At 42.2% G+C, this 21,453-nt stretch overlaps 6 protein-coding genes across 6 annotated transcripts; 2 read left to right on the top strand and 4 right to left on the bottom strand.

Annotated features, from left to right (window-relative positions):
* The first annotated feature begins 2 nt into the window (after positions 1-2).
* Positions 3-1,192, top strand: LOC120449537 (zinc finger protein interacting with ribonucleoprotein K). Its single transcript, XM_039632059.2, has one exon. It carries the CDS (start codon positions 64-66, stop codon positions 1,084-1,086), a length of 1,023 nt encoding a protein of 340 aa, XP_039487993.1. The 5' UTR covers positions 3-63; the 3' UTR covers positions 1,087-1,192.
* Positions 1,193-1,326: 134 nt separating this feature from the next.
* Positions 1,327-2,186, bottom strand: LOC120449538. Its single transcript, XM_039632060.1, is given in 1 exon segment — positions 1,327-2,186. A coding segment is annotated over 1 exon segment (621 nt). The 5' UTR covers positions 2,161-2,186; the 3' UTR covers positions 1,327-1,539.
* A 564-nt stretch (positions 2,187-2,750) lies between these two features.
* On the bottom strand, positions 2,751-5,067 carry LOC120448918 (digestive cysteine proteinase 1). The gene is made up of 3 exons (XM_039631141.2): positions 4,906-5,067; positions 3,520-4,509; positions 2,751-3,461 (listed from the first exon to the last, which is right to left on the bottom strand). The coding sequence occupies exons 1-3, from the start codon at positions 4,952-4,954 to the stop codon at positions 2,851-2,853; spliced, it is 1,650 nt and encodes a 549-aa protein (XP_039487075.1). The 5' UTR covers positions 4,955-5,067; the 3' UTR covers positions 2,751-2,850.
* Positions 5,068-5,649: 582 nt separating this feature from the next.
* On the top strand, positions 5,650-21,256 carry LOC120447664. The gene is made up of 7 exons (XM_039629181.2): positions 5,650-6,309; positions 13,915-15,022; positions 16,391-16,537; positions 16,617-16,778; positions 17,208-17,384; positions 17,718-18,637; positions 21,108-21,256. Exons 2-7 carry the CDS (start codon positions 14,602-14,604, stop codon positions 21,126-21,128), a joined length of 1,848 nt encoding a protein of 615 aa, XP_039485115.1. The 5' UTR covers positions 5,650-6,309; positions 13,915-14,601; the 3' UTR covers positions 21,129-21,256.
* On the bottom strand, positions 11,662-12,141 carry LOC120447755 (lisH domain-containing protein C1711.05). Its single transcript, XM_039629299.1, has one exon. It carries the CDS (start codon positions 12,139-12,141, stop codon positions 11,662-11,664), a length of 480 nt encoding a protein of 159 aa, XP_039485233.1.
* On the bottom strand, positions 12,937-13,461 carry LOC120447749 (pre-intermoult gene 1 protein). The gene has a single exon (XM_039629297.1). It carries the CDS (start codon positions 13,405-13,407, stop codon positions 12,937-12,939), a length of 471 nt encoding a protein of 156 aa, XP_039485231.1. The 5' UTR covers positions 13,408-13,461.
* Positions 21,257-21,453: the final 197 nt, after the last annotated feature.

Here is a 21,453-nt window from a genome sequence, read left to right as displayed (position 1 = left end):
CCAGCTGAATTTTGTTGATACTGCATATTTTTGATCCTGACTGCGAACGTTTAGAATTTGGCCATGCTGGACATTTCGCAAATGTGCCGTGTTTGCAGGGACGAATCCGACTGCCTGGTGGATATATATACAGAGTCATGTGCCTCCAAGCGGGATCAGGAGCAGGAGCCGCCCTTGGCGACAATGCTGAGGGAATGCAGCGGATGCAGCGTGGACAGGAAGGACGGAATGCCACAGTTCATCTGCGTGGAGTGTGCGGAGGCCACAAGAAATGCCTATCGGCTAAGACGGCAATGCCGGAAAAGCCATCTATACTTTGACCAGCTGCGCCTGATGATAAAGGAGCTGGAGGATCTTGAGGATTGCTTTATTATAACGGATAACCCACAGATGTCAGTGTCGGTAGTCGAAGCTGGTGAAACGGCGGAGACCTGCGAATCCCAAGGCCAGGAACCTCTTTTCGTAGAACTTGTGGAGCCTAAGTACAAGTCTCCAGAACCGAAGCCACTGACACCTCCTTTTCCAGACAACAATGAGCTCGCGAAAAGTGATTCTCCAGTGAAGACGCCAGACACCAAGCAAAAGAAAAGGGCGCGATCATGCTCGGATAGTGAGTCATGGAGCCCGGAAAGTGAGAAAGATGATGATGACCAGGAAGATAATGATGAAACCTGGAATGGACCAAAACAACGCAAATCGAAAAACGTTGGCAGACCATTTCGGTGCCAGCAGTGCAAGCAAACCTTCGCCCAAAAAATTAACCTACAAATTCACATGCGAGTACATACAGGCGAGCGTCCCTACAAGTGCTCCCAATGTCCGCGATCCTTTGCCCAGAAGGGCAACCTTCAGAGCCACACACGCTGCCACACCGGCGAGCGACCCTTTGAATGTCCGAAATGCCCCAAACGATTCCGGCAAGTCGGCCAACTGCAAGTGCACACCCGAACTCACACCGGCGAGCATCCGTACAAATGTTCCATTTGTCGGTATAGCTTCAAGCAACAAAACGGCCTCCAGCGACATATGACAATACACACCGGAAAAAAGACCCGGATCAGCAGCCAAGAAACAAAAAATAGTTAGGTTTAAATAGTTTCTATTTTTTATTTCATCAGATAATCGATTTGTTAAAGGAATTTGTACATTTGTAAGGTAGGCCAGTAAAAAGTAAATAATAAGGTTTAACTATTATATAAAAACTTTAGAAGTTATATGTCAATACCCACTTCACTTCATCTTTTAAGAATCTCTGATACTATTGTTCCGTTTCCTTCCAAAGACTTCCAATCTAAGCTACAAATTATAAATAAATCAATCCGATTATCAATGGAAGAAGCATTATTTATGTCTATATCAATGTTAGCCAATGTCAATATATGTACATCAAATTGCTTTTAACACCAGCCCCTAAGTTAGTATTAGTTTAGTCCCTAACTTGTTTCTATTTTATAAAAATATTGAAAGTGTTTTTAACAAGATGATTAATAACTATTTGGTAGTTGGGTGCATTTTGCCAAGCGGCTGAGATCCGTAAGACTATTTAAGAGTTCTTCGTTTGGGCCTAGTGGATCTCTTGCCGTGGATGCGACTGTGCATGGTCAACTGGGCTTTGCCGGTGAAGTTTTTCTGGCAGTCTGGGCACTTGAAGGGCCGCTCCTTATCCACCTCATTGAGTTTCTTTCTTTTCGGCTGCAGGTCGTCCTCGTTCTCCTCCTCGTCTTCGCTCTTGATGCGCTCCACGAGATCCCAATCCTCGGCCTCCAGGAGATCGCAGGTCTCCTGGTCGATTTGCTCCTTCTTTACGCGCGCTACGTATTCCATTGTCCTTGTGTAGCGCCTCTTGAATCTCATGGCCTCCCGTAATTTCATCAGGCACGGCTCGCACACCTTCAAGGGAAAGCCGTCCCCGGATGCCACTGGATAGTCACTGCAGTTCTTCAGCAGATCAGCCGGCGTGGGCTCCGGCTCCTTGGTTTTCTTTAGATCGGCGCTCAGTTTGTCCCCCAAGCTCTTGTTGTCGTAGATGTCCAACATGTCCTCCGACTCGCCCATGCACACACGGCACATCTTCACCAAGTCCTCCATGACTGGGGTTCCTTATTGGATTCCAAACAAATGCTTTTTAAAACCAATAGCTAAGCTGCATCGACTGACCATCAATCGATAGCAAAGAAATACCAATAAGCGCTATTCCAGGGTTGCAACATTTCATCCTTCAAAGATGCATTTAAGGTTAGAATTATTTAATTATTGGTTCATTCATAAAACAGATATAAATGTATAAATTGTCTAACTTATAAATAAATTTAAAAAAATATAGGAATATTAAGATAGGAATATAGGGTAGGAGTTGAGACAATTTGTTGTCCTATTAAATGTAAGGGACGAAATGTAAACATATTTGTTCAAAAAATGAATATTCTTTTAGCAGGAACATGGCACGGATCAAAAAACAAACAAAGCCCTGTTGAACTAATTATATTTATATTTAACCAGTTTAGTTAATTTCATGATTACAATTCTAAAATCCAGAGAATTATTTGCACTACAAATGGCAATGACCCCGGTTCGCATAAAACTGTCGCAACTTGCGCAAAGTTCAACTGGACACTGGTCATTGTCTTCTAGGCTTATCGGGCGCATGGAATAACTTAAGAAACACCATAGACAGCGCAGATAATCGCCCAAGCTAAACTTAGCTCCATCTTCGACCAAGCGGAGTAGCGATAAGATTTGAAAGACTTGGATTACAAAAGAGTTCATGAAATGTATTGCATATTTAGCGCCCTTGGGGCGTGAAAATAAAAAAGAGTATACAAAATAAAAAATATGTGGGAGCGGGATTATCTACATCTCCACGTAGGTGGGCATGGTCATAACACCGCAATTGTTCTTCTTTGCCGACATCAGGATGTAGCCATCGTTGCCCCAGTAGGTGGACCAAGAGTTCTTCACCAGCCAGTAGTCCTCGCCATTGATGGAGCCATAGCCCACGGCCAGGACAGCGTGATCCAGTCCATCTACATCGTTCTTGCACGTTGGCTCATAGTAAACTCCGTGCGAGTAGAAGCTAAATGTCTTCGGAGAAGCATCAATGGCCACGGACAGAGGTCCGTGCTTGAGCAGGGCCAGCTTGAAGGCATTCGGATCGTTGGAGGTCACATTGACGAATCCCTTAATGGGTGCCACCAGGGTGACGTTGTTGACGTGACAGTAGCCATCCTGGCCCAGATAGGGACCATACTCCTCCTCCGTGGGCACTCCGCCGGACTGCAGCATCCACTGGTACACGCGGAAGTCCTCGCCACCATCGCAGCCATTGTTGCCATACGCCCACGAGCAGTCAATAAGCGCCTGCTGGGAAAGCCGGACCAGATTGCCGCCGTTTTTGAGGAAGAACGCGCCCTCCAGGTGTCCAATGGTGCCGAACGACCAACACGATCCGCATACAGATTGATCTAAGGGGAGTTTACGATTTAAAAGGAGTTTCAGAACTTCGAGGATTTAAGAACCCACCTTTCACCGGAGTGACAGCGCCGTATAGCCGCCAATCGTACTGGTCGGGAATCTCGTCCTGGTACTTGGGCACATCGTAGGGGAACGGCTTGCCGGTGTTGTAAATGCCCGATGATCTGTAACCGCGTCGTGCCTTCAACTCCTCTTCCGTTTTGTCGGCCAAGTGATTAACGGCCAGCGTGTAGGTCAGCTTGGCCCGATTTTTGGAGTGGATGTAGCGCAGGTTTTGACGGAAGATGTTCTTGCGATGCTCGTGTTCCGTTTCGCTGGGATACGCAACTCCGTGCTTCCGCTTGAAGTGGTGGAATGCCTTGTCCACATGCTCATCGGTTCCGGCTATGAACTCCTGCATGGGATTGAAGGTGGCATAGTGGCCCGTGCCGGGTCCGGGGAATCCGACGCACTGCAGGCTGTCATCGATCTCGAACACTTCGTTGGGGATATCATCGTGCTCGTAGCTGTCGTAGTCCAAGTAGTAATGATCGTAATGGGATCCCAGCAGGGTGTTATAGCCCCTCATTTCGTAGCGCACGGGAATGGGCATGCGGCTGGAGGGATAATGAGGCGACTTCTTGTACCGCACCCACAGCGTATAGACGTTCTTCTTCTGGCCAATGGTCGACTCCAGGCGGAACTTGTCGCAGGTGTAGCCCAAAAAGGATTCTGTACCCACCAGGCTGAAGGGTTTCGCATCGGGCAGGATGCTCTGAATATCGACAGTCTGGTCGGCGGTGCCATTCACCTGCAGACAGGTTAGCTTGTTGTTCTCCGTCTTGGTGGTAATCGGTGCCAGCTTTAGCAGGGTTCCGAACTGACCCTCGCCAGCCAGCTGGTACGTCTTCACCATTCCGCCGTAGTAATCGATGCGGGATCGCTTCGTATTCTTGTCATACCAGGCGTAGAAGGGTTCGGCAATCTCGGCGTACGGAATGTACAGGGTTCCCTTGACTATGTAGTTTGGATCCCATTTCGGCGGATTCGTGGCATTAGCTATTTTCGTTGGCGAAAGTGTGGAGAGATTCAGATGAGAAATGAGCGGGAATTTAACAATAAGAAACGGTAAAGGGCAGCCATCGCGGTTCAAGCTCACGCCATTGCGTATATACTGTGTACATATGTACGTACATTTGTATATATACTTATACACAGTCGCGGTCAAAATAGCAGTACTTTCCCTTTGGACGGAATATTATTTAAATTATTTAGAAATCAAATTAAGTTGATTTGAGTTAATTTCAACAACAAAGATAAGGTAAAGTTTTCAATGCTAAGACGATAACCTCGATTGTTTTAATATGTGTGCATTAGTTTAAAGCGCACACAAACGCAGAAACAATTATTCTTTGTTTGGCTAAACTCTTTTGCATTCTAACGTCTATAACTCACCCGAGAAAGCCAAGCCTGCGAGCAGGGCTAAAGCTATAAACACTTGCATTCTTGAGAATTCACCAGAGAATTGTCTGGAATATTAGTTAATCCCGACTTTACTTAACTACCTATCTTTTCGAAGAATTAAACTGTTCTGCCGGCTCAATAGTCCGACTGCCTTAACAACAACTTTCTATGGGTGAGGAGATAACGCCGCCGTGAAAAACATCGGTATTCATCGGTTGAAGAGCTTTCTCGTTTGTAAAACGAGCTTATCAACATTGTTTTGTTTTTGTATTGTAATATTTTATTTGCTATGTACTTCGTTACGTATTTCTTACGTTTATATACGTTGTGCTTAGAAAATATCTTTGTTAAAATTAAAAACATGTTTTTGTTCACTAAAGCAATAATTGCTTCTTAATTGTTATCAATATCATGTGGTCTGATTTTTTTGTTTGAGATTTGTTTTTGAGATAAGGTTCATTTTGTATTAATATTTTAAATATCGATAACAATAAATTTTTTGCTAGCACAGGGTGTACACGGTTATAGCGATACCTTCCACATCTAGTGTGACCGTAGTGATCATCACTGAGAATTAAAAATAGTGGTCGTTATTAAATAATAAAAGAGGATGCACTTCTTTCTGGTATAGTTAAGCTTTAAATATAATACAATATCTCTCAACAAATAATCAAAATGAATATAACAAGTTCCCTCAGGAAAAAAGTTGAAACCATGTCTAGGGATCTATGTAAATATTCTATTTTTAAATCTGCCAAACAGCTGACAAGTTAGGAAGCACAAGCTCTCTCGGCTCTCTCTTTTCTCTCTGTGTCCTGGTCAGCGACACAAAGTCTCACCCCTTGTCGGAGCTTGAACCTACGCCAAGTTTTGCTGCATTGGTCCCGCTCTCCTTCCTACGAGGCGATAGTCGGACAGCACGAGATCCCAAAAGGACCCCGAGCAGATGTCAAGCAACCACCAAAGGAGCAGCATCGTCGTCGTCGTCGTCCTCGCCCACACATCGTTCTTTACCGTTACAGCTGTAGGTTCGGCTCAGTACCGTTAAGTTCGCCAATCGCACAAGTTCGATTCCCAAAACGCTTGGGTTTTTTTTATACCAGCAAGAACTAGACAACACACAGATATCTGGGAATGTTGTAAGACGTGGATTAATGCACTGCAAACCGTACAAGTGCGCCGTGAAAGAAAACGCAATTAAAAGTGCATTAAAAATTAAACGAATAGTGCTTGTGTGTGCGTGCCAGTGAGGCAAAAAGTTTTGCCTGCGCCAAATTGGCAAAAGTTAAATGTTTAAAGAGCCAAGTTGGGCGAATTATGTGAAAGTTTCAACTCGATAGGCGAAAACACAATGTTTCGGTAATTGGCAGCAGGTGGAAAAGCAGTCCGAAAAAGGTAGAAACATTGCTGAAAGTGAAATCAAACTTTGATTTATCGCTGATTGGTTCCTGATTGGCTGTTTGGCAAGCCTTTTAGAATCCCCACACAAAAACAAGAACTCCCAGACGAACATGTACATATACATACATACATACATAGATACTACAATACCATACATACATATATATGCCAACAGCTACATATACGTATGTACATGTATGTATGTGTTTTTGGTTCAAATCTGTATAGTATTATGGGCCTAGAGGAGCATGTCCTGCCCTTGTCACAGTTGTTACATTTTCTCTATTCCGCCGCTCACCAACTCACACAGTCGGTCATCAAAAAGTCAACAAAAACAATATAAATTATGTTCGTGGAAAAGCACAAGCAGCAGGATGCTAGAAGACCTTGAATGCCTCTTAAGGTGTAATTGGATATTGACGTGGAACGAAAATTGCATTTTGAGCAACGAACAAGTGCTTCTTTGTGGAAGGATTTTTTTGTAATATGAAGCCAAATCAATCTAGGTATCATTTTTGTATTATTTGAACATGGAGCAATTGAAGAGATTGAATATAGATATGGAAATTAATCGATTTAGTATAGATAATCACAATGTTAGTTGGAGAATCTAAATTCACATCATTTAATGTTTGGGAATTAGCAAGTACGAATCCCCAAAAAAGTAAATAAATAGTGGCTTGTGTGTAATTTTTAGATACCATTTATTTAAAAAATTCATGGAAATAAACTGAAAGGTGAAACTGTTTCTTATTTATTATCCCTTCTCTAAAGTTTGCCAAAACGCGTTTTAATTTTCTCACGTTTTAATCTCTCGCAAAGCTGGCGAATAGTTCGTTTTTGTAGCATACTTTTACGGGTCACGGAGTCCGTAACTTTGAATTGGTGGGAATCAAAATGTGTAAGGCCCAGCTGACTTGGGAGCCCAGTAAAAGACAAAAGCCAAACACACACGCGCACACACATAGATAGGTGTGTGTGTGTGTGCATGTAACCAAAAAATTTTAAAACTTTTATTACCTTAGAGCAGGACACGTACCGAAGGGAAAACGGAAGGTGCTAAAATATATTGCATGTACGTATACACGTGCATGTGTGCGCCACTCTCTCATTCTCTCTCTTTCGCTGTGAATGTGTGCGAATGTTTTTGTGTGAATGTGATTTGTGTGCGTCTGCGGGTCCTCTTTCGCTGTGTGTAACCTACATTTTAAACGGCATCGGCATCGGCGACACATAAGAAGCCAAAAGCCGTGGCCGAAACCAAGTGGGCGGGAGTCTTGGGGCTGTGGGGCATTTCGGCGTATGTAAATTTGCCTTTATCAGTGCCTAAAAGTAGGACCCCCACACACACGCACACGAGTGCAGTTTCCGCAAAGCTCTATATAACGCTAGAAACAACGGTACTCTCTAGGGGCAGGCGCAGCGCTCTCCCGCTCTCTCCGACTTTCTCTTCTCGGCGAGGGAGAGAGACAGAGAAAGGGGCAAACTTCGGCGATGCAGAATGCAGGATGATGTTTGCGTTCGTTGCTTCCGTTACCGTTACTGTAACGCTGTCCCTCTCCCTCCCGACCTCTCGTATACCCTAGTACACACACAGCCACAGACGCAGCAGGATGTGCGTTCATTCACATTGGCATTGCAAGTGTGGGCACTCGAAAAATAAGCTATTTTGGGCTACGTAAAATAAAAAAGGGTTAAGGATACAAAAGGAATGCGAGAATAATAATGCATAATGAAATATATAATTAGGATTTAAAGTGATCTTCTTCAGTCAGGCATTTTCAAGAATAAAAACAAGAGAGAACGCTATAGTCGAGTTCCCCGACTATCTGATACCCGTTACTCAGCTAGTGGAAGGGAGAAGGAGAGTCTTAAACACAGTTTTTGGCGGTTTGTAGGCGTTATAGTGGGCGTGGCAGAAAGTTTTTTGGCAAATCGGTAGAAATTTACAAGACTAATACAAAAATGAAAAAATATCAAAACATTTTTCAAAAGTGTGGGCGTAGCAGCTTTGGGCGGTTTGTGAGCGTTATAGTGGGCGTGGCAGAAAGTTTTTTGGCAAATCGATAGAAATTTAGAAGACATACAAAAATGAAAAAATATCAAAACATTTTTCAAAAGTGTGGGCGTGGCAGCTTTGGGCGGTTTGTGGGCGTTAGAGTGGGCGTGGCAAAATTTTTTTTGACAAATCGATAGAAATTTACAACACCAATACAAAAATGAAAAAATATCAAAACATTTTTCAAAAGTGTGGGCGTGGCAGTTTTGGGCGGTTTGTGGGCGTTAGAGTGGGCGTGGCAGCATGATTCGACAAACTTGCGCTGCGTCTATGTCCCTGGAGTCTGTATGCCCAATCTAAACTTTCTAGCTTTTGTAGTTCCTGAGATCTCGACGTTCATACGGACAGACAGACGGACAGACGGACGGACAGACGGACAGACGGACAGACGGACAGACGGACGGACAGACGGACATGGCCAAATCGACTCGGCTATTGATCCTGATCAAGAATATATATACTTTATATGGTCGGAAACGCTTCCTTCTGCCTGTTACATACTTTTCAACGAATCTAGTATACCCTTTTACTCTACGAGTAACGGGTATAATTACTAAATATTATACTACCAAATATATGACAGAAAATGAAATTCGTAGCCCCCTTTCTAGCAGTGTATGCAATGTCCACTAAGCTCCTGCCCAATCCCTTTCGTTCTCGGTTGCGCTTGTTATTGGACTTGCATTTCCGCTATGCCGCTTTTTGCCTCAGCCGGTGAAAATGTATATGCAAAGTGCTGGAAGGGATTGCATTATGCACATTTTAATGGTTCGCCGGGACATAAAAATATCTCGCACTTACATAAATTGCTCTGCTCTTTGCTAGTTACTTGCTCACTTTCTCCGAGTCCTTTGCCCCTTGTCCTGCTGACAAAACCCCATCGCTTATGAACGTGTCGGTAATTACATAAACATTCTGCCCACCGACGAGTTAGAAATATGCACGTATTTTTGTTTGCCAACTAAATGCCTTGTTAGAGAAAATTTCTTGGGAGTGCGGAAACTTTTAGTTTACCTGCTCTCTGCCACTTTTTGCCGCACCGAAGGAATGGAAAATAAATTGCCCTCGAGGAAATGCAAATTGTTTTTCAAATTATACATCCACAAGGAGGAAGTTTATGTCTTTGTTGGGCGGTTAAGATTGTTATCAAAAAAGTGAGCAACGGTAGATTCTTAAAGGATTGATATATGCGCTAAGTATTGCTCAAGATATCAACTTAGAAGAAATATAACTACCCTCATATCTAGATAGATAACAATAGATTGAAGGTGCACTTAACCACAATTCCGATAAAAATATGTATAAGAAAGAAACTCTCTAAATATTACACAATTTTCGAAAACAAGGACATTAAGACTTTAATCGGATTCGTTTAAGCTTTCCAATTCACTGAGCACAAGTCTGTGCCCCTTCACATTTGCATTGCAAAACACGTAAATGTCAGAAGCAGTATCTAAAATGTGACGATCTGCTCCTCAAAGGTGCCCATCAACGTCAGCAGCCGCACCTACATATATGCATATATCGGGCACTTGCCGTCATCACCACCACATCATTGTAAGTGCTAACAAGACCAACACCACCACCGACCGCCATCATCATCCTGGCCGTTATCATCCTCGGAGGCAAACACATATTCCATTATAATTCCCGCCGCTGCGTCCCACTTCATATCCCACTTCTGGCTATTTTTATGCCATTTCTGCACTGTTCATTGTTTAGCGCACATTATCGCATTTTCCTCTTAAGGCATCAGCCGCAGATATTACAGCAGCCTTATCCCCCGCCACCACCCCCTCTTAGATTCTACGTCAGCCCATCGTCTACAATTGCAAATGGTATTAGTGTGGTGTAGTACCCTGTAGCAGTCTCCTGAGTTGGGGGATTTGGTATCGGCAAAGGCGACTAGGCGAATAAGTTGCTTATAAAATTCACTCTTAAAGCTGTGAACTATCATAAGATATGAATATTGTTATTGAAATACAACAAATTACTCTTTTAATTTAAAATAATTTACCATTCCACATACATACACCGAGTATCATCTGTACCAGCTGTTTGTTATTTATGAATAAATACACATTTGGTGTATCGATTAGATACGTATAATTTTCGATATTTCTCAAAAATTTCCTGGTAAGATATTGATTATGGTCATTTCTACCTAAGTTTCCCACCGAACCCATTAACCCTGCCGATCTGGTAGTCGGGTTTTAAGAGAGAAACTAAAACGATGATTCAGATTGTTGCCACACTTGGCTCACTAAGCGGCACAGCGGGTGCCACAAGAGGAAACAACTGTGTGTGGGTGGTTGTGTGCCGCCACCAACACACTGGGAGATTGGATATCTCTCTGGCAAACACAAACACTTGGATGCGGAGTGGCTTTCATTTGGCCGCAGTGCACTGGATAGACGGGAATTCTGTTGGCAGTGCCACTGCCAGAATGTCGGCATTGAAATCGAAAACAATGGACCCATTGTGGCAGCCGATGGCGCTACTCTGCCTCCTCGCTTTTCGTTATCCTTTCGCCATTAAACAATTGTCGCCTGTGCGCATCAGTAATTAAGTGTCCCTGTGCATTTATGTCTACATGTATGAGGGCATAATTACTATTTATAGGTGCTATTGGCTTTGTTCTAAATAGAAACACAATGCGCCAAAGTGCTTGAAATTGTAAATGTGAGCTCCTAAAAATATGCAGCACAATGCAGCTAACTTAAAATTGGCTCAAGTCCACATCTTTGGTATACTAAGCCACTAGAAATGTTTGCTTTCTGCTGCGGAATATTTGAGCTTCTATCTAAACGAAAACAAGTTCATTATTTTTATAATTATGATGTACGGATTCTTCACTTAATAAATAAATATTTAAAAAAACAAAAAAATTATTTTTATAAAGTGAGTGTTTCGTTTAAGAACTTTAAGATCTTCATTCATGTTTGTTTTCGATTTTTAAAAAAAGTTAAAAAATCGATAGAACCGTCTATAACAAAAGTGTTGAGAAGCACTCCTGTATATTTTTGATATAGTATAATAAAAATCCTTTGACGCTATAATTCAGGTAATTCAAGGTAAGCCAGTCCGAAAAGATATAAATGAATAATTTTGATGTACAATGATACGTCTTCTTTATCTTTGTTTTATTAATGGATTATATGTACTGAAAACCACATATAAATATGCCCAAAATAATGTAGATTCTAAAAGGAATCCTCAGGACCTCTTAAAAGTCAAATGTAAGAACATTTAATGATTATGACAGATTTATCCTTTTTGAGAGCTGCTTAGCCTGTGCGCTTGCGTTTGTTGGCGGCAGTATTGGCCTTCTTCTTGGCTGCCACAGGTGTCTTCTTCTTTTGGGCAACAGGTGTTTGCTTCTTGGCGGGCGCGGCTGCCACTACCTTGCGTTTGGGGGCAGCGGTGGTGGTACGCCTGCGCCGTCTATTCCTGCGGGCTGCGGCTTTCTTGGCTGTTTTTGCTTTGGTTGAAGTTGCAGTTGATGTCGATTCGGCGGAGGAACTGCCACCAGAACTTTCTGAAGAACTACCTGTGCCAGACCCAGAGCTATCGGAAGCTTCGGAAGAGGAGCTGTCCTCCGACGAGCTAGCTGCGTCATCTTCTGAGCTTCCGCTCTCTGTACTGGAGTCGTCATCAGAGTAATAATCAGAGTAATAATCACCGTCTTCGTCGGAATAGTCAGTTTCATCAGCACCCGCTACGAAGGCAACCAATATGGCCAGGCCAAAAAACAACAGCAGCCTCATTTTATCTATGGAGTCAACGAACAGATAGGTAACCTTAGGTATTTACTTCTGAGGTTAAAAGTCTTCAACACTGGGTATTTATAGTTTTCGCTGCTCAGAAGAAATTTATAAATATATAAAGCTTTTTTACATTTATTTCTATGTACATCTGTACAATGCAAATATTGTTTTTTTAGTTCGTCGTCTTAATTTTCGGTGGCTTAGAACAGCTGTGTGTGCTACTTATATTTGTTCAACATTTTTTGGTTGAAATATTGAAATTATATTTCGTGTTAGAGTAGAAAAAAGTAATAAAACTCTTTTATATAAAAAAGAGCCAAGGTTACTTCGTTCACAAATGTTTGATCAGGATTTTTGAATAATTTGTTTATGGTTGCAATTAAGAAAAAAGGTGAATGACGCATTAGTCGACCTGCTAGTCGACTATAAATTATCCTAAAATATGTTGTCTAAAGAGTCTTGAAAACTATACGTTTTGCTTAAGAATAAATGATGGACTAAGTTCTTTTAAAAGTAAAAGTTTTAAATATATAAATGGGAAAAAAGCTAGACTTACCTATTTAAAATTTTCATTTTTTTTATGTTACAATTTTTTTTTAACAATTTATGTGAGAGTCGAGTTTTATTAAAAAAATAATAATATACTTCCGTTTTTTTTTTTGATAAGTAAATTATTATAAATTAAAACCCTTACCAATAATAATTCGAAAGAAGAAGGGCATGGAAACAAGTTGTTTTGTATTTTATATAACTTTTATTGTATATAATTTGAAGCTATGATTACACAAACTGGATTTATCTAGAGCGCCTGCGTTTGTTGGCCGCACCATTTGTCCGCTTCTTGGCGGCAACAGGTGTTTGCTTCTTAGCCACTTTCTTCTTATTATTTTTCTTGGCAGCGGGGGCACTGCGACGTTTAGCACCTGCCTTATTCTTCTTGTTCTGGTTGTTCTTCCTGGCTCCAGCCCTCTTAATCTTCTTGGCTACTGGAGCAGCAGTTGGTGCATCAGTAGCTTCGCTAGAAGCCGCATAGTCGTCATCGGAACCGTAGTCGTCCTCAGAGTCGTTGCCACTATCGACGTCCGTGCTGCTGCCAGTACTGTCTTCAGAGTCTGCAGAGCTGTCTCCAGAGTCTGAAGAGCTGTCTTCCGAGTTATCTGTAGTATCGCTGTCATCACCGTACTCGTAGGAGTAGTCTTCATCGTCAGAGGCCACAGCCACGTGGGCTATGAAGACTGCCACTGCCAGAACTAGAAGAAGTTTCATTTTCGTTTTGGGGAGATTTCGTGATCTAAACGAAGAAAGCTCTATCCTCTGGTTTATATAGAGCGTCTAGCGTTCGAATCTCGTTTTTACGAATCAAAAGTAAATATTATGAAATATTAAATAAGTAAACACACATACATATGTACATTCGTTTACTTTGGACCAGCTGTGGGAATGTTTTCTTCATTATCAATTTACTTTAGATGCTGAAGATAAAAATATTAAACCCCTTTCACCTGTCAAGACTTTATATAAATCGAGTTAATATATTTCGTTTTATTATTTCGTGAAATAAAACACTAAAATGCTTGTCAGCTATAAAGAAATAAAAGTTTTTAGAACCATTTTATCTGCACGCATTCAAAATGGGTTCACGTTCAGAAAACGTTTTCAAACGCGTTATCTACGTGATTATTTAATGTGATGGCACGCACTACACATATTATTTATGGTTATTTTAGTGAAAGCACAAATTTATATGTTTGACCTTTTTCCGTGCAATTTCAGCTCGGGATAACGAGCCACGGCAGACCGAAAGAGGACCAACCCAGATTCGCAAAGTTCGTGCCATAAATCTGCAGTTTGCATGGAATTAATACCCGACTAGAAGGCGGCGGCAGACGGAGGTGCTGCACATGCAACACACATTAGTGGGTCACTCGAAGATGATGACGCTGCTGACCACAGCCCCAACCACAACGGCAACCGCAACGGCAGAAGTAAAACCAACAAAAACAAGCGAAACTCGAGCCGATTTGTGGCAGCGGGGGCAAATTATATAAAATTATCATGCAGGGCAGGCAGCTAGCTAGTTGGCCACTCGACAACGGCAGGCGGGACAAGGCTAAACATCCTCATCAGCAGCAGTACAGCCACAACCAAAGCCACAAGCACAAGCACCACCATCACCACCAGCAACAACAACAACAGGAACAACAGCGGCCGGCGGCGTATACGTAATGTGCGCCATGACGTATACGTAATGTGCATCAGGGTTTGGCCAATTTGTCCAAGCAAGCTATAAACCACTAAGCCAGCGGAAACGCAAACGAAAAAACGAAACTCGAGCTGCAAAAACTAAAACATAAACCGAAACTGCTAACGACGCAAACGGAAACTTCTTGGCCAAATGGCGAAAGTTCTCAAACAATTGCGAATGTGTTGAGAAGCGGCAGCCGGTGCGAAAATGACAAAATGGCGAAGTTAACGTTGCCTTGTCTACTGCGGCGACTGCAGCTGATGGCGCTGCGATTGCAACTGCAACTGCAACAGCAGCCACAACAACATCAACAACAGCAGCAGCTGCATCCACACGGCTGCCACTTGATGGCCATGCAACTGGGCCAGGCCGTGCTCCTCTACGGCTGCCTCCTGCTGCTCCACGCCTCCGTGTCCGCCTCTGTCCTGGCCTCGTCCTCCGACACGGCTGCCATTCCGACCCTGCTGAACATCTCCGGCACGGCGGATCTGGATGAAGCACCGCAGCAGCAACAGCCGGAGCAACTCGAGAAGCGCACGCGAAAGCGTGATGCCGCCAATGTGCCTGATGATGACGACTATGGCAGTTATCCGGACGACGTCGACGAATTGGAGGCCTTGCTAAATAATAAGTCAGGTGTGTTCGCGTTCAAAACTCATTTAAATGAAATATCTTAATTTTAAAAAATATTTTAAAGCCCTAGGGAAATTATAAATCAGTTAAATTTAAAGAAAGACCAAATGATATAGCTTTAGATTTACTTGTATTTATTATTTTTTAGAATTTTATTTGCCTTCCTTTTTAGATTTTAAAAATTTATACATAAAATGTTTATTTTTTATTTTTCCAACTACATTCTATCCCAATTCTGTAGCTTTAATGGTTGCTCACCATTTCTGTCCCAATATATACATACCAGTTACTTAATTAAGTCCTTAAATACAAGTACTTGCTGCGAAAACGTATCTGTGTGCCGTGCGCTTTGTATAATCCCATTTCGTAAATGAATATTTGTGGCTGCTGCACTTGCAAACCGAAATAAATAGAAGTTGTGTTGATAGTGCACTTGGCCGGGTCTGCGTTTCGTTAGTTTGCATTGACCTTTGCGCGGCTGCGGAGTCCCAAGCCCCAAAAACCGCCGAGATCATGAGAGCCATAAATTGCACAACATCCACTCGCCATTCGGGTCCTTCCTCAGTTGTTTTGTTGTTCAACTTTTATTTTTGGCACGCCCTGTCCACCTGGCACCGCATCTGCCGCATCAGCCGCAGCAGCAGTTGCAACAGCATGATTCACGGTCCCATCCATTTTATCTTGGCCATGATGCGGGAATCACAAAATACCAAAGCGCACGCTGGTGGCCCATAGCACATACATAGGTGGTTGGCCATAGTAGGAGAGCATGGAGGCGAAAGTGGATAATATTTTAATTTTAATGCAATTTATATTCGGTGCGCAATTTAATATTCCATTTTTGAGCAGTTTGCATATCAACAGCAAGCTGATAATAACATTTATTATTTGCATATTGCTCCTGGTGCTAACACCAAATTTGGTAATTTGCGATTTTAATCTGCAAATCTATATTATTGTATTTGAACAGGATTGGGCAAACACTCCAAACTTTGCTTTAGGGCATTTTCCTTGGTCCATTTTTGAGAAAAGTGCTTGAATATTTATAATTAAATTGATAATTTTGGTTTTCTGTTTGTATTACACTGTGAAATATTATATCTCCACACATTAGTGGCAGATAACTGCATACACATCCATATATACACACACATTTTTTAAATAAATTTGCTTTTAATTACCAATTTAGAGGAATATTCAAATATTGCTGCTTTAACAAATGGCCTACATTTATAACACCATTCTGAAGCTCAACAAGGCCTTAAACTGTGCGCCATGCTTTTGGCCATTTTGATGGCCTGGCATTCATTTAACTTGCATTCTTTTGAAGCCGGCTTAATTGTTAATGCAAATTGGTTTTGCGCATTGCAGCTAAGGGGAAATATATTGGAGCGCCGTGCAACGAGCTGAAGTGTGACGTCAAGCTGCTGCACGTATCCTGCGACAAGGATTCGCAAACCTGCAGCTGCGAACGCAACTACCCAGTGCAACTTGGACTGATAAAGGGTTGCGCCAAACGTAAGATATTCCTACTCACCATATATAGTAGATTATACATATATATATATATATATATTGATTAACTCTTTATTGACAGCTAAAAAACTGGGCGATCAGTGTTTCTACGACGAGACCTGCATCTACAACGACGAGAATTCCCTTTGTGTTCAGGTGCGGCACAATGCGATGTGCCAGTGTGCCAGCGGATTTCACTCAGTCAGCTACGTCAAGCCAACGCGCCGTGTCTTTTGCACTCCAGGTAATGTTGTTTTTTTACAAAAATACTTAACTTAAATATTAATATTTTATCAACATACTTTTAAGCGCCAGAAAGTACCATAAGTACCATTTGCCACTGTTGCCTAAAATTGTTATACCAATAAAACGAATTAAATGTTTTCAATTACGTAAATTTAAAATCAATGCTTTCTTAAGAAAATACTACATTGATTACTATCTTGTATGGCCACTTAATAATACCGATATATACATATTGAATCTTTTCCTGAAATGACAATCTCAAAAGTAATATTCTTTTATATAGTAAAATCTCTCAAATGGTAGTTTTTCTAAAACTGATAAGTATGCATATATGCTATTCGGGATTTGTTGTTAAATAGTTTAATACTAAAGTGGTTATATAGTGTTTAAATCATAACTTTTAACATATGTCATTTTATTTCTGTAGATCTCAGCGAACTGAGTTCGGACCTGCCCACCTTGCTGGGCGTCTCCACGGGCATCGCGGTTCTGGCCGGGCTCATCTGCATGGTGCTGCATCTGTTCAGCAAGACGAAGTATCCGCGGCATCGAAACTACGGAGATGCCAGCATTCCGCCGCCCATTCTTTACTCCAGCGATACAGGTGAGTTCGAAGAATAACTGAAAAAAAATCACAAAAAAGTAGTAGTACCTAAATTCTCAATATAATATTTTTAAGTAAACTAAATATTTTAGAGCAATGATACTGATTTATGTTACTTCGGAATTAAATAGCTTAGCAATCCATACTTAACCCACATCTTTCTTATAAACTGACAGAACAATTTTATTAAATTATTAGTTATAGTTAGATTTCTTCTTTTTTGATATTTAGTGACCTCCATTATATTACTACTTCTTTGATTATTTCTTTAGTTAGCTTGAAAAGTTTGTACTGACAGTCAGCTTACTCATAAATGTATGGCCTTGATTTCAGGGATACCGCTTACCGTTCACTCGGCGCGTCCGTCGTCGCGTTCCAGCATCCGGTCGACGGGATCGATTGGCTCCTATGGCAACCGACGCGCCTCGGTCGGCGGACTGGGCGGGGGTGGCGGTGGAGGCGTGGCCGGAGGCGGGGCCGGCGGAGGAGGGGCGTCTGGAAGCGGCGGCTCGAAGGGCATCCTGGTGTCGACGTCACGAACAGGTGCGGCTAGATCGGCCGCCATATTGCTCATATCGTGTCACATAGCGGCGGTGTCCAAACAGAATTCCCGGGCCTCGTCGCGGCACACATCCGGAGCGGGATGCAGCCAGCATTCGCGGGACGACCTTGATGATGGTGGTGGCGGTGGCGGTGGAACTGGTAGTGGGAGTGGGTGCCGCAGCTGCGAGAGCACACTCTCGATGAACCGCCACCTGCAGAAGCAACTGAACCACCAGCGGCATCTGCTCAGCTTCGAGCTGTCGCCGGCGAGGTCGAGGAATCAGGATAGATTTAGGACATTGTTGGGCATGAATGGCATTGAGAATTTTGGGGGCACTGAGGATGAGGACGATGAGTGCGGTCCGCATAGCATAGAACCCAGCACAACAGTTCCTCATGCACATGATGCCCATGCCATTGCCCATGCCCATGCCCATGCCATTGCCCATGCCGATAGCGATCCGGCTTATCCAGATGCTGTTACTGGTGGCAGTGGTGCTGGTGGTGGTTATGCTGGTGGAGGTGGAGGTGGTGGTGGAGGTGGTGTTGGTGGCTACGGCTACGGCCATGTCGGTGTGGTTGGTGGTTACGGTTACGATGCCGACACCAATGGCGGCGACTCCAGCGGCGGATTCGCCACTGGCGCCGAGCTGCATCACCTGCAAATTGGCGCACTGCCCACGCCGGCGAGTGAAACGCCACGATTTGCGGTAAATCAACTCAAGCATCAGTCATCCCACATCCATTTGTACGATCGTGTGGTCTGCTCATCCCCATCCACATGCACATACCCATCTGCATTCCGTATCGCCATGTCCATGTCCACCCGCGAAATAGAAACACTTCCACATCACAACAAAAAGTCACAACAAAGTCAACTATATGCTACTCGTATCTGTTCAATGGTTGCATCCTCTCCTGGTTGGAGTTCAATTTCCAAGTCTGTGCTAGCCCTTAGTTTGTATTTTCATTTATCTTTCCCTGAACTCTAGATCTTTCAGTCTTTAGTGTACGACCTTTAAATTGTTCAATTGTTAAATGCATAATTGTTACAAAGAATACAGACAAAAGACTGCCGTATATTTTAATCCTTGCTTTATATTTTCCATCTTTAACTATCTATTCTGTGAAAAAAGTTAGATACATAATTAAAATATGTTGTTAGCTGAAATCTTTGTCAGAAATTTCGCAAAGATGGCCTCACACATATTTATCTCTTTAATATACGAGCAAAATGCAAGTTATGAACTCATGCCATGCTTTAAGTACTAACAAATTCTTTCAGTTAAAAAGCATGGTAATCTGTAATTCAATTAGAAGAGAAAAATTCGGCGAATGGAATTTAATTACATGTTTTATTGTTCATGACCTGGAAATTCTCTGGACTCCGGAATACTTTGTGGCTCATTTACATTTGCTGAAATGAATTTCCTCCCCTGCATAGTTATCAGAATTCGTAATAAAATCATGTCTCATCTGCCATAATTAAAGCGCGCAAATTGAGTTATTCACGTAATCATGTATCGTTAATTCAGCTCAGTTTATTTACAGTTGAAACTTAATTTGTGTACATTGGCGTTGGTTATCCCTATACCCCTGCTTGTCTAATTAGTGTTTAAATTGACAACTCTGTCTAGTTAAAAACGATAAACTAAAAAACAAATTTTGCGTTTCTTGATGATCGATGTTAAATGTGCTTCCGAGCTCCCTCTGTTTCCAAATACCAAGTTGTTAAATTGTTTTACTTTTTCTATCGTTACCAAGACACACACGCGAACACACACACACGAACACAACGCAATACACGCGCACAAAGCCACAAACTAAGTAAAGTTACGTATTAAACAAATAACGTATGTAAAGGAATTGTTGTTAAAAAATAACGAATTCTAAGGATGATGAGTAATACATTTCGACAAGATGATATTGAAGCAATATGGCGGTGACTATGTTCATAGAAAATCTATCCAAACTTACACACCAAACAAATGTAATATAGCATAACCCCACACGATTTTCTAGCTAATATATTCAACTATTTGCAAATTACAAAAAATTATACCACTCTCTCACATAGACACAAGAACACACGCACACACTTGCAATTGCATGCATCCTGCCGGCAGCAAAGGATACTTGTCTGCCGGCAGGATTTTCCACGTCACTCAACCTCCGGCTGACCTTTGCCTGAACTTATTCGGTTGAGTCCTCAAAGCCCCACACACATACACACACACACACACACTCAGAAACACACGGACACACACACACACAAATCGATAAACGATATGAAAATTTTCTTCCATATATGTTAATCCCGCAACTCTATATGTGAATGTCCTGCGCTTCTTGCTCTTCTTCTACGTCTTCTACTTTTCTTCCTGTGCGCCTTGAATTTTTCAACTAAAGATGACATCATTTTGAAAGAAACTTTTCGTGTTTGAAGTTCCTGTTTGTCTTCATTCTTATCCTACAGACCAGTTGCAAGCTCCTTGGCAAGTTTAGCGAATTGTTATTTAACGTTTAGGGACTAGATGTAGAAAAAAGGTCTAAACGTTGGTACCCCTTGTCGTATACGTAATTTAATCCCGAGGGTTAGTTCCATGTGTACATATGTCAGAAAAAAATACATTTTTGCTGCTAAAATTTTGTAAATTTTCTATAGGTAATATATTCAAATACATATGCAACTAATACATTAAATTTTTAAAATGATTTAAAAGTTATACACATCCTTTCTTAGTGGACTACTAATAGATTAAATTTTTAAAATGATTTAAAAGTTATACACATCCTTTCTTAGTGGAATAAAAGCTGTAACTGGGAAGATTTAAAAGTTCCGCTTTAAAGTACTTGTGAGGTTCCAATTACATTCAGTTTTGAATAAAAATAATATATGTTTTGGAAAAAGTAAGCAGCTTAGGAGTCTTTAACTAATCGCACTCGCTTAGCTTGCCGTTCAATCGCATCGGAATGATCTTTCGCTGTGGCTTTGCATCGCTGTCGCCTTTCTTTCTCATATCTAAATTACTATCTTTCTCTACCACGCCGTTTCTTCTAACCAAAAACGCTCCGATACTCACTCAGTTTTTAATACAGCAACCCCATCCGAATGTCCCCACTTCGATGCGCACCTGGCTGACACCTGAATTTTGTTTGTTTGGTTGCCTCGTTTTGTAGGTTCTCGAAGACCAAGTCTAGCGTCGGTGCACAGCACCAGCTCCTCGGTGCGCAGCTACAGCATGATGCGCTTCGAGAAGGAGACGCAGCAGAAGGAGATCCGGCAGGAGATGAAGCTGCGACTGGCCCGCTTGCAGCAGCAGCAGCATCTCACCCAGAACAAGCCGCAGATTGTCATCGGCGAGGCGTTGATGCAACACGGCGCTCTCAGTCGCGTCACCATGGCCACGCCCAGTCCCCTAACGCCCAACTCACTGGACGAGCTGCTGCCATCGCTGGATGAAAACCAGGAGGTGAGTTGGAACATCTGAAACAGGTGGCATTATGTATTAACTAACCTTTATTC

This window comes from Drosophila santomea, chromosome 3L, assembly GCF_016746245.2.
Source record: "Drosophila santomea strain STO CAGO 1482 chromosome 3L, Prin_Dsan_1.1, whole genome shotgun sequence".
Classification (NCBI taxonomy): domain Eukaryota; kingdom Metazoa; phylum Arthropoda; class Insecta; order Diptera; family Drosophilidae; genus Drosophila; species Drosophila santomea.
This window is presented reverse-complemented; position numbering and strand designations above follow the sequence as displayed.

Bases quoted from the DNA above. Each gene is read 5' to 3' on its own strand.
- LOC120449537 (XM_039632059.2), top strand. From the start codon at position 64: ATGCTGGACATTTCGCAAATGTGCCGTGTTTGCAGGGACGAATCCGAC.
- LOC120448918 (XM_039631141.2), bottom strand. From the start codon at position 4,954: ATGCAAGTGTTTATAGCTTTAGCCCTGCTCGCAGGCTTGGCTTTCTCG. The intron at 4,510-4,905 runs GTGAGTTATAGA...CAACGAAAATAG, and splicing joins CGCAGGCTTGGCTTTCTCGG to CTAATGCCACGAATCCGCCG. The intron at 3,462-3,519 runs GTGGGTTCTTAA...AACTCCCCTTAG, and splicing joins CGCTGTCACTCCGGTGAAAG to ATCAATCTGTATGCGGATCG.
- LOC120447755 (XM_039629299.1), bottom strand. From the start codon at position 12,141: ATGAGGCTGCTGTTGTTTTTTGGCCTGGCCATATTGGTTGCCTTCGTA.
- LOC120447749 (XM_039629297.1), bottom strand. From the start codon at position 13,407: ATGAAACTTCTTCTAGTTCTGGCAGTGGCAGTCTTCATAGCCCACGTG.
- LOC120447664 (XM_039629181.2), top strand. From the start codon at position 14,602: ATGGCGAAGTTAACGTTGCCTTGTCTACTGCGGCGACTGCAGCTGATG. The intron at 15,023-16,390 runs GTGTGTTCGCGT...TGCGCATTGCAG, and splicing joins CTTGCTAAATAATAAGTCAG to CTAAGGGGAAATATATTGGA. The intron at 17,385-17,717 runs GTGAGTTCGAAG...CCTTGATTTCAG, and splicing joins TCTTTACTCCAGCGATACAG to GGATACCGCTTACCGTTCAC.